Raw genomic sequence first — 12,786 nt, 5'->3', positions numbered from 1 at the left:
CTCCACAACACACCAGAAAATGGGCATAAAGTGTAGAACCAGCTCACCTGCTTTTACTATATGATTTAACTATTAGAAGTTCAATGTTTCTTTTGAAAAAAAGTATTTAAAAAGGAATAGATTCACCATATTAAAACAAGAGTTCAGTTCACGTAACAGGGCTGACCTTAAAATGAGGAACAGCTGTAAATGAATCACTAATCACATTAAATAAATAATTATCTTCAGAAATGACTAGGGCTTTACACTGATGGTGAAACTTGGAGAAATTGTGGGATTAATTATGTTAAAATCTTCCTAGAAGTGACACAGGGCTGATGGAGGGACACGTCAAAATGCTGAATTTTGGCATTTTGGCAAGCCTTTATTCATATAAAGAAATCTGATTTATTGAATTCTCCATGTGGTCTAAATTTTGAAGTGCACTTCATTTAATATAACAGGCTTTTAGAATGCAATGTTGGTGCACAATTTCTACTTAAAATATCAAAGCGAAGCAAAAGGCACTATTTTCGTGGAACGACCCAGTTACACTCAGCATGGCTAACAACTTCCTTCTTGATTACGCCCACATTGTTAAGATCTAATACTGGCAGTCTTGGCAGATTTAATTTTAATGTTTTATTCTGTTAGTAGGAAGTTGCTCCCCTGTGTATGATGATGTCATCTTGCTGAGTGTACCTTTCAGTTCTTACAGTCTTAGAAACCACCAATTCCCAGATTGGAAATGTAGTTGAATTAAGTTAAATTGATTAAGTTATTAAATTCTCCAACTGAATTGAATTACGGAAAACGTGACAGAAGTGCCACAACTCTGAGTAGGGGAGTATAAGAGCTTCTAATTGGTCATGTGACACCTGAGTCTCAGAGGAAGGTGGCGAGATAAGAGAGGCCTGACTGAGATCATCTTAGAGCTGCCATTGGACTGGAACCAAGGCCTGACTGAGATCGTCTTAGAGCTGCCATTGGACTGGAACCAAGGCCTGACTGAGATCCTCTTAGAGCTGCCATTGGATTGGACCTAGCAGTGGTTACCTTATAGTACGTTTTATTTGGAGAGACAAGAAATGGCATCAGGTCTGATTTCTCATATCTTGATGGTACCAGTACCAAGTAGTTGCATTTCAAATTATACACACGCACACGCACACGCACACGCACACACACACACACACACACACACACAGCTATAAAAAGAAAACACTCCCACTACATCCTCTCCATATACACTAAAACAGCCCACTAACCTGGCAGCCAATGGAATGTTTGAAACACCTAAGTGACTGGTCTGTTACTATCACCTCCACCCCTGCACTATCAACCCAGATATATCCTATCGTACCCTGGTCTCCATTCACACCTCCACCCCTGTCACTCAGCCCCATATTCTCACGCATGCACACGTACACACAAACACACACACACAACTCCCAGCTCACTCCCATATGAGAGAGGGGTGATGGGAAATGAGAGCAGGGTAAGTGGAGTGGGAGGGGTTGGTTTGGTTTGGGAATGCACAAGAGAAAGACAGTGTGTGTGTGTGTGAGAGAGAGAGAGAGAGAGAGAGGGGGGGGGGTGGCGGGGAGAGAGAGGGGGAGGTGGAGGGGGGAGAGAGAGATGTGGAGAGTGGAGAGAGAGTGGTGGAGGGGGAGATAGAGAGGTGGAGGGGTGAGAGAGAGGTGGAGGGGGGAGAAAGAGGTGGAGGATGGAGAGAGAGTTGGGGGGAGAGGGAGAGGTGGAGGGGGAGAGCGAAAGGAAGAGAAAGAGAGAGGTGGGGTGGAGAGAGAGAGGGAGAGAAGGAGAGGGTGGGAGTTAAAGAGAGGGGGCAGATCAACTGACAGTCTCATATTCACACACACACACACACAAACACACAAACACACACACCCCTCCTCAGCCTGTTACCTCAGTGAAGGTGGAGTCATTGTAATTGAGAGGGAGAGGAGTCCACTCCACACTCATCCATGGAGAGAGCAGAGAGGAGGAAAATCTCTCACAGGCACACACTGGCCAACCAGGATTTCACTCTACCTTTTATTTTACCTTCTCTCTCTTTTTAGTGAAATCTGGAAATCTGTGGAGGGTATCTGGCAGCAGTGAGCTGTTGAATGTTTGGGCCTTAGGAGACAGAGGGATGAACCTGGAGAAAGTGTTAGTAGAATGTTCCTATGCCAGTGGACCTTTCATTGTTGGAGTAGCCATCTAAGGAACTCTGGTTTGGAATTAAATTCAGCACCAGGAACAGCAAAGTTTCAAAAGTGGAACATAGGACGCCTGCCTGATTTGTCATTGGAATACACTGATGGTATTTGCACTGGCAACAATAAGACGAGTGGGACAATAGGCTGTTTTATTAATTAATTTTTATTTGTCTTAATTTATCTACCGGGACATCAGTATAGGAACAAAAGTGAAAGAGAACATTGGAATACATTGACTTTCAGTACAATAATTGCTCTAACTACCAAAAGAATGGCAAGGAGACAATGATTTTCTATCCAAATAGGTATCATTGAGGAGGAAATCTCTTTTGCATATAGACCTGGTAGACTAGGTACCAGAGATACCCATTTCCCAGGAGGGCTCCCCTCCCTGCCCTCCCAGCCTCCCCTGTCCCCAGCAGCATGTCCCAGGCTGTGAGGCTGCTTCCAGTCCTCCCCACACCACTCTATCATGAGCACATGGGCTGCTGGAGGGAGTAAGGCTGTTTCTGCCTGGGCCACCTCTGGGTTTTGGTTTAGGTCTGGCTCTGGGTCCAGGTTTAGGTCTGGCTCTGGCACCAGCTTAATCTTTGGGTCCTTCTTTTCCAGCCTGTCCCTGTCTCTGCTGCTAGCACTGCTGCTCTCCCTTTCCCTCCCTGTGGTTGTCTGCCACCAAGCTCTCTACAGAGGCAGGCTCCAGCCACATAGCCCCAGGCTCCAGCCACATAGCCCCAGGCTCCAGTCCCCCAGCCCCAGGCTCCAGTCCCCCAGCCCCAGCCTCCAGCCCCCCAGCCCCAGCAGTCCTCTTAGGGCGCCAGTGAATAGTTCCCTGGCTGCGTCCAGGGTTGGAGAAACTGGAGGTTCCTTGGAAAGGATAGGGGGTCCACTGGGGAGGCACGTACGTAGCTACAACCACCTGCAGGGAGATGTGCGGCAGAGGAAGCTCTTCTCCTTCCAGAAGTTCTTCCTGCGGATTGATAAGAATGGCAGAGTCAATGGGACCAAGAGCAAAGACGACCCCCTCAGTAAGTAACCACAAGAGTATGTTTTTTAATTTGTAGGAGAGTAAAAGAGGAGGAAACAGAGGTTCAGCCATAGCGTATTGAAAATAATCCATTGTGTTGTCGAGGCTTTCCTCACTCTTTTCGCACGGTCTTCACTACAGAATATCATACAAATTACAGAAAAAAAAAGAAAATTATTGACTTGCGTTGAATAACTTTACTGTATGTATGGAAAGACAGGTTTCCAGCACAACTTTTTTAGCATTGATCATCAATACGGCATGTTGAATCTAAATGGTGGCAAGATCTGTCTCCCAGCCATTCACGGATGGCAGACCTGTTCATTCTTAGATCTAGGCGAAACATTCCTGACAAGAAGCTCCCTACTGTATCTACCAGACATCCTTGTGATATCTGTCCTGTCCCGACATTCCGCACAATGATGGTAGCGCTCAGATGATTAAAACAGGACCAGGGAGGGAGAGATTACCAACCTGTTATCTGTCCGTATTCACAGCCCAGAGTCAACAGTACTGATAACAGCTAGAGAGGAGCAGGACTGGGGGTAGGAGAGGATATGCCAATCACTACCATGCTCTAAGATGCTCTCACACACATCCAGTCCGCTTAATTTAAGTCTACAAATATTGTACATAATGCTGATGCCGTGTGGTTTATGATCAATGCAGTATAATGTGAATGTGATCTGGTTAATTCACAGAGGTACAGAAACATATATGTAGATGTTTTGTACTCATGCCCTATTCAAATCAAATCAAATCAAATTGTATTTGTCAGATGCGCCGAATACAACGTGATGGATAGCCTATCACGCTCAGTAGAGAGAGCATTAGTTACACTATGAATGTGTCACAGATTATATTTTACAAGTACGTTACAGTGAAATGCTTACTTACAAGCCCTTAACCAACAATGCAGTTTTAAGTAAAATAAAAGTTAAGAAAATATTTACTAAAGTAAAAAAGAATAACAATAATGAGTCTATATACAGGGGGTACCGCTACCAAGTCAATCTGCTGGGGTACAGGTTAGTCAAGGTAATTTGTACATGTATATGCCTGAATAACTTATTGTAACACTTTGTTGCTGTCTTCACTGTAACTCTTGTTATTTAGCGTGCTCAGTGTACTGTTGTAATAATAACTTGGATAAATGTACTATATCTACTATGCATCCCCTTTCTATCAACCCACTCATTCCAATAAGTTAAGTGTGTGAGCCTATCTGTGTGCGGGCACGCACATGCTCAAGTGGGGGTGTGTTCGGATGTAGCAAACCAAGCAACCAGAGACACATGTGCCCACTTAAACTACAACCCCCCCCACACACCCCCACCACCCCCACACACCACCCCCCATCCCGTGTATATGGAAGTCTTTAGCGTTTCTCCTGGGAGTTCTAAACCACAAAATCAATCAAAGAGGCTTATGGGAAAGAGTAAGGGAAGTAAAAATGTAACTATTGGTGTTTGTTTTGACAAGAAGATGACAGAAATGTCTTTATAGACCCTACGCTTTTATATAAATGGGGCGGCAGGTAGCTTAGTGGTTAAGAGCGTTGTGCCAGTAACCGAAAGGTCGCTGGTTCTAATCCCCGAGCCGATTAGGTGAAAAATCTGTCGATGTGCCCTTGAGCAAGGCACTTAACCCTAATTGCTCCTGTAAGTCGCTCTGGATAAGAGCGTCTGCTAAATGACAAAAATGTAAATGTCTTTATAGACTTTACACTGTCTTTATTTGACAGTGAGGCATAAATGCTATGAATTTCAATAGGCCCCTTTTGGGTATTTGTGACATAGTACAACAGCCAGGCCAGCAATGTCTTCACTAAGATGATCGGCGGCTTCAACGTGAAGCTAGTAGGTGTTAACTTATTGAATCTTTCTATTGTCTCTCATCACTCTCACAATTATTTATACATCAGGCTATAATACTACAGTACTACTAGTATATATTAGTAATATACTGCAGTATACAATACTAAGCCTCTGCAAAAGGTGACCAAGTTTATCTTTGGGTTGGGTATGACTGCAGTGGTAGGGGAGGTTGGGGCAGGGTACTAATTCATGAATGACATGGTTGAACATCATTGTGGTCACATCAAAGCCGCGAGTGTTCAGTATCAATGGTGCTGTCATAAAGTCATTTCCTGGGGGGGACTGAGGACAGTGTGTGTGGATTATATGGCCCACTATCAGGTTCACAGGGAAAGAGATACTACAGGAGAGCAGCTCCGGTCTCTGCTCTGGCCCAGGGCCTAGACATGATCCCTGGGATGATGTCCTTTGTAGCTCCAGAAAATGACACTACATCAGGTTTTTGCCAACGATTCTGTGGTAATGCCCAGTTAAAACCACTGGGTTGATAGAAAATAATAGCATCATAATAATGGATTTACTGTATGAATAAAACTAGAAAAGTACATTTCCTAAAGAAAATATATTTGCTTGTTCTTGCTATCAGCAAGCATGTGGCAATCTTTCCATAGATATTTAAAATCATGCTGTTTGTGCAGTACAGAAGCATATCTGGAGACCAAGTTACCAATCTTTCACTAGTCATTCTTATTACCCCTCCTTTTTGGAGATATGATTTAGGTCCAGTTTGTTTGTGTGCAAGGCTGAGACCCGAGCTTTGAAACCTGGTTACAACAGTGTTGCGAATGAGGGGGAACAACTGGTATTGGGCTTGAACTACCAACCTTGCTAGCAAAGATCTCGACAGATGTAGAGGTGGTGGTTTTGGGGGCTGCCCTGGGAGGACCCTGCTCTTGTCTGTTTAAGAGCATGTATCCAACCTCCCATAGATTTATGGGGATGCCTGTGAAAAACTGTCCCACATGGCGTTCCTCATGCTGGGATTCTGCTGGGAGAGAGGGCTGGAATAGATTCCCAACATGGCGCTTTGCAAAAAGAAGTGCATGTACATAAAGCTACACATCAGCTTATAAAAGCAACTCAACTTATCGATAACTTGGTTTGCTATATTGTTGCATCTCACCACATTTGAAAAGCCTAAAATATTTCAAATGAATTATACACAGTTACTGAGAACAGTAATGGTGGACTCGAACAGTTCTAACTGAGGCCCTAACAGATGTCTGGCGGCGGACAGATTAGTCTAATTTCCCCAAGCTGGGATGGTGTGAGTGTGAGCTCAGCCTGTCAAGAGAGCAGGAGGGCAATACAGGAGGCCACCAAATGTGTTTGTGTCTTTCTCTTCCCGGGAGTCATGTGTGCTGAGGCGCCTCCAGACTGGGACTGGCATGTTCCTCATTCGCTCTGTGTGTGTGTGTGTGTGTGTGTGTGTGTGTGTGTGTGTGTGTGTGTGTGTGTGTGTGTGTGTGTGTGTGTGTGTGTGTGTGTGTGTGTGTGTGTGTGTGTGTGTATGTGTTTGTGTGCCCCTCAGAAGGGAAACCACAGCCAGTTCTCTCAGGGACACTGAGATATGAGATGTGAAGATGTTTATGGAGGTGGAGAGAGGAAGGGTATGAACAAACTAATTACATTCAATGTGGTCCTAATCTGCATTACAGCTGATTTATGTTTCTGTCATTCCCATATTTCAACATGACAATACAGTTGGAATGGTTTCAGATATCTAAGTATATTTTTTCCTTATTCTTAAATCAAATAGGCTACAGTGTATCTGTACTGTAAGCTCCATTTTTTGGAGACAACACTTTTTTTTCCGAAGAGTAAACTTCCAGGTACCACGAATAGCAATGGCAAAATCCACCTTTACCTGGAAACCCACTGTGGAAAATCCACATTTACCTGGCAACCCATTATGGAAAACCCACCTTTAATTCACATTGGCATTGTTTGCTCCCATTCCACCCGAACGCACCATTTACTGCAGTAACTACAAACAGAGCATATCAAATGAGCCACACATTAGGAGGAAGAGTCCAGCATGCAACCAATATTTCCCTAAATAAACAGTTGGAGATGTGTGGTTGACCCAGGTGTAATATGTTGAATGAAAAACAAATTTGTCCTAATGGCTTCTGTTAGTTTTTTTCCGCCCTTGCGGCGTTGTAGATATCATTCCTGGGTGAGCAAGTAGACAGTAGTGCTGAACATTAATCATCACAGACCGAGTGGATACGGGTGGCTTTTCTCTATAGAGAAATACTGTAGAGACTGAACATATGTGTGTGCATGTGTGTGAGCATGCATATGGGTGTGTGTACACAATGCTTGCTCGCAAGTATATGCACACCTATGTGTGTGTGTCTGGAACTCTGTGTGTGTGTGTTCAGACTTCATACAAACCATCTCGCCCCAGCCTCCGGTGTGTGTGTTTGATCAGTGGTCATTAAGGTCTTTCTAATCCTCCTCTATCTGTCTCTCTGTCATGGCTCATCTGTCCTCCTCTGTTCTCTCTCCTTTCATCCCCAGCATGTTTACAGAGGGACCAGAGACAGCGTTAGATAGTCTTACAGCCTCACTCGATACCTGAAACCTGATCCCTTACTGAAGCAACTCTCAGATCTTCAATGGCCGTTGTGTCATGGTCCCTACCACCACTTCACCTGCCGGTGTGAACCTGTTTGAACTGGAAACTAATGCAGAGGCTACCTCGCTGATGTGAAGACAGGGGTGTAGGTCACAGTATATTTCGAAGGGCATTTTTTTCAGGACACCTGTTTCACACAGCACCTTTAGACGGTCCGACCACAAGACAGGGAACTTGACAGTGACACAGGCGGCTTCACTAACTCATCAGGGAGGAAGGAGGGGAACTGCTCTGGCAGTCTGATCAAAGACCATCGTCATGACAACTCCCTGCAGTGTGTGTGTGTGTGTGTGTGTTTGTGTGTGTGTGTGTGTGTGTGTGTGTGTGTGTGTGTGTGTGTGTGTGTGTGTGTGTGTGTGTGTGTGTGTGTGTGTGTGTGTGTGTGTGTGTGTATCAGGATAACAACAGCACACAGGAAGTGGGGAGAGGAAGTGAAGGAGGGTGTCATGAAATCAAACGTGCCATAGGATCCAGAGAGGGGCCATTAACACACACCAGTTTCAGATGAGATAAATGTGTGTGGGTGTGTGCGTGTGTGTGTGTGTTTGCATGCATGCATGCGTGTTTGTGTGTTTGTGTGTGTGTGTGTGTGTGTGTGTGTGTGTGTGTGTGTGTGTGTGTGTGTGTGTGTGTGTGTGTGTGTGTGTTTGTGTGTGTGTGTGTTTGTGTGTTTGTGTGTGTGTGTGTGTGTGTGTGTGTGTGTGTGTGTGTGTGTGTGTGTGTGTGTGTGTGTGTGTGTGTGTGTGTGTGTGTGTGTGTGTGTGTGTGTGTGTGTGTGTGTGTGTGTGTGTGTGTGTGTGATAAGTGGGCTCTCTGGTCAACAGACAGATTAGGAAGCTGTATCTCTCTGACCTCTCTGATACTACGGACACACAAATAACCTCAGCTGTCTACAACAGCAGCATGCTATGCTTACTGCCGTATAATTCAACCTCTTCTAATGGCTTTCGGGAAAACAGAATATTTGCACTGGGAATTGGGGGCTTACATACCAAACGAGCCAAACTATTCACAAATAAATCAAACCTGCACTTATTATAATCCTCATGCCAAATTAGTTATTAAGATGAAGTCTGTTCTTCTGTGTAGACTGTGGCTCTACGTAGATGAAGCACACTTATATGGGTGATATGAAGGATGGATGGATGGATGAAAACTCTACAGTTTAAGAGATTCTTCAGGCTTTTCTCTAACTATGAACAAGAGTATTAGAGTACCATAAATCTGACCGATAGAATGACAGTTGGCTATGCTACATGATTTCAGCTAGAGGCTTTCTCAAACACATCTAGGTAATGTTTTGTCTTGAGAAAGGCTCTACAGTGTAAAAAAAAAAATTGCTCTTTGGATCAACAGATTTTTTTTTTACTTCAGCTGGTTACAAGTAAATCTGTTAGGTTTTCTCAATTAAAAAATATATGATTCAATGCCAACTGTTATATTTGATTATTAACAAACCTATATTTGAAGTTGCAACCTATTTATTTTCAACACATTTAACTCACTTTTCCCATTTGGTTAAACCTAATAAACAACACAAATACAAACTAATATTTCATGTAAGGAGAGGTAGGCAGACACTCCTGATTGTTCTACAAGCTCTTATCTAATTTATATGACTACAGCAGATCCAGAACACATTCCATAGCTTCTATTTAGTCTTCCTCTGTGTTCTGGTCTAGGCCAAGAGTATGTCTGTGGTCTGCCTTAAAATTCCCTGCCTGAATGGTTACAGATTTCCCCTAAGTGGTCATGATGATTATAAACGGTTTATAAAATGTATCACTTGTTTCTAAATGATTATACATGTTTTTTGTGTGTGTTCTCAGGTATTCTGGAGATCACGTCAGTGGATGTGGGGGTGGTGGCTATCAAAGGCCTGGGCAGTAACTATTACCTGGCTATCAGCAGGAAGGGAGAGCTGTATGGAGCGGTCAGTATCCGGGTCAGAGGTCATTCAACAAGCCTCAAAAAGATACACTTAGATTCCTTTTGTCTTTATCACAAGAGTTCTTATCTTTGGAGCTGGGTTCACTTTTAACTAATGGTGCAGTGGAAACTATCAGAACTTAAAAGAGCACACTATCCAAACCAAGTGCATATGATTCAAAGAGGAAATTGGAGGTCAGCAAGTCATGACTACAGTGCTAAGTGACATTAGAATATATCCCATCTATCACTGTAACAGATTTGCATAATTAACTAGTTCTATTGAATGTACCCCTCTAGTACATGGTACTAGTAACATGGTACATCTTGACTAAGTTGAATTGGTTGTCAGTTAGCTAACTAGATGTTATTAGACAGTAGTTGCCATATTATTCTTGTTACTAAGTATTGTTTGTTTATTTTGTTTTTACATTTGGACACTTGGACACTTGAAAATGAGATGGTGCATCTCAAGAGATTTAATTCTGCAAATTTCAAATAAATTAATATGCAGAATAAATAAATAAAAACAGTACATGAACTATAAATATAGTATTCTCACATCCTTTGCTAGTGTATGCACTTCACAAATGAAAATAGTTGATTCAGTATAAAAATGTATTGAGTCGGTATCCAAATACACATTTGAGAATGTAACCCAATAATGTCCTTTGTTCTTCCAGAGAGAGTTTGGCATTGACTGCACACTGAAGGAGCGTATTGAGGAGAACGGCTATAACACCTACGCCTCAGCCGAGTGGAAGAACAAGAAGAGACAGATGTTTGTGGGCCTGAGTGTCCACGGGAGGCCACTGAGAGGGAAGAAAACACGGAGGAGGAATACAGCCACCCACTTCCTCCCCATCATGGTGTGATGAAGGGGAGTGTTTCACTGGACTAGACAGACCCTGTGGGAGAGCTATTCAGCACTGAACAATCTTTCAAATAAGGATTTAAAACATTTACTCTAATCTGGACAGAGGGCATCTGAACTATAACATTTCTAAAATATATATTTTCTCTAAGGAAGGTAATTAACTGTGCAGATACACCCTGCTTTTGACTTTCATTGAGATGGTTTATTGGTTTGGGGATGGACAGTGTTTTCTGTGGCACAGGGTGAAATTTGAATACTATTCTGTGCCAAATCATTTGAAAGAGGTGGACTGAAGGAGGGGGAACAAAGTAGGAAGTTGTTTCACACACCTGGTGGATGAACTGAGGAAGCACTGGTGTTGTGTATACAAAACACTTTTTCTAACTGTTGTCCATGGTTCTCAATCTCATTTCAATAATCTGGACATTCTGAAATGAAGAAGAAGTCCTAACAGATTGGTAAATGCGAGTTTTTTTTTTTTTATTGAGCAAGATCCTAGTGGTCATGAAAGCTTGGAACCATAGCAAAAGTGAATACAGTGAAAGAAAAAACTAACGTATGATACTTAACCACTGAGCTTTGACTGTGTTGAAGTAAATTATTTATTTTGTGTAATATTTAACTGGAGGTGGAAAGAAGGTGAACATTTCATTGCATTCTTTACACCTCATCGTGTCTGTGAAGTAAATAAAATAAATCAGCTATTTCCTCCTCGGTATCCAGATGTTCTCATGTCCATCAATAAAGTATGCAACTTAAACTGGCTGACAAATCTGACAAATACACATATGATCGAGATTGTGACCCAATAAATCAGATACCGTTAATACAATAATTCTGAAAGAAAAATCAAAATGCTCTGCTTCTCAACTACATTCAAAGTAGATATATTCTAAGGTAACAGGTAATGGTAACAGGATGAAAACCCAGAGCACAGGGACCCAGTGTGGTTTTCAGGTCACGCTGAGTGACTATTCTTATCAGGCTGACTGAGGTAGGTAATGACAAAAGGCAACCATTACAGACCCACCAAACAAACTGGAAACATACAGGCTGACCACATGAAAATGGAAGGGAGGTAACTACACTGGTATGGGCTTACATTATTTCCTCAACTATCACCCCATTAGTGTGGAGATGCAACATTCCCAAATGGCATGAGGCCTTAGGTCACATGGATACTGAACAAGCAAGAAACACTTGTTTCATACAGTAAGTAATATGAAGAAAAGTGAATAGCCTGTAGACCTCACATTTCAGCATTGTAATGTCCCACATCAAGCACTATTTAACATTATCTGGTGCAGTGTGTGTGTGCTTTGAATACCCGAGCCAACAAGGTGAAAAATCTGTCAATGTGCCCTTGAGCAAGGCACTTAACCTTCATTTGCTCCATGGGCACTGTACTACTATGGCTGACCCTGTAAAACACCACATTTCACTGCACCTATCTGGTGTGTGACAATAAAACATTATATTATTATTTATGACCTGTGTCTCCCTACCCACTTCCTCCTGTAATCATCAACAAATGCTCTAATCAATGACAGCTGGCAGATGCCAGATCAAAAGACTAGGGGGAGAATGTTAACACAAATGTCACGTGTCTCTCATCCTCTGTGCATGAACATCTAATTGTATCTATGTAAGGGCGTGCAATTGGGAAAAGAACACAAAGTGCTTGCAAAACTAACATGAAAGACAGAACGTTTCCCAAATTCCCAGATTTATCCCATTCAACTAGAGACCGTGATTCCTGGTCCGGAACTATTGTTAAGATGTTCGGAGCTACTGCAGGAGGCCAGGGATCATGATGGTATTTGCTTTGAGCTAGAAATGCTCATATTATAATAATAATAATATGCCATTTAGCAGACGCTTTTATCCAAAGCGACTTACAGTCATGCGTGCATACATTTTTTGTGTATGGGTGGTCCCGGGGATCGAACCCACTACCTTGGCGTTACAAGCGCCGTGCTCTACCAGCTGAGCTACAGAGGACCATATTGTCCCTGCAATGATGGTTTATGGACTCACAATGAATGATCAACACTTTTGAATGTTGCAATGCAATCCAACATAGTGTACTGTAGCAATCCTCGCTATATGAGCTATGCTACAATTCCCAACTATCAGGGTATTGGTGAAATGCGTAGGGTTTTTGCCCCGCCATTCGCAACATTTTTAACAAGTGTATTTCTGCCCAGTCCAAAAATAACCCCTTTCCGAGCTAC

At 42.8% G+C, this 12,786-nt stretch overlaps 1 protein-coding gene across 1 annotated transcript; it reads left to right on the top strand.

Annotated features, from left to right (window-relative positions):
- Window positions 1–2,673: 2,673 nt before the first annotated feature.
- Window positions 2,674–10,550, top strand: LOC311144383 (fibroblast growth factor 10-like; the record flags this gene model as incomplete). Its single annotated transcript, XM_084180400.1, has 3 exons — window positions 2,674–3,226; window positions 9,576–9,679; window positions 10,359–10,550. The coding sequence occupies 3 exons, from the start codon at window positions 2,674–2,676 to the stop codon at window positions 10,548–10,550; spliced, it is 849 nt and encodes a 282-aa protein (XP_084036526.1).
- Between the last annotated feature and the right edge of the window lie 2,236 nt (window positions 10,551–12,786).

This window comes from Coregonus lavaretus, assembly GCF_964263955.1.
Source record: "Coregonus lavaretus genome assembly, chromosome: 17".
NCBI classification, from domain to species: domain Eukaryota; kingdom Metazoa; phylum Chordata; class Actinopteri; order Salmoniformes; family Salmonidae; genus Coregonus; species Coregonus lavaretus.
Note: the sequence above shows the minus strand (reverse complement) of the source record. Positions and strands in the feature narration are given on the sequence as shown.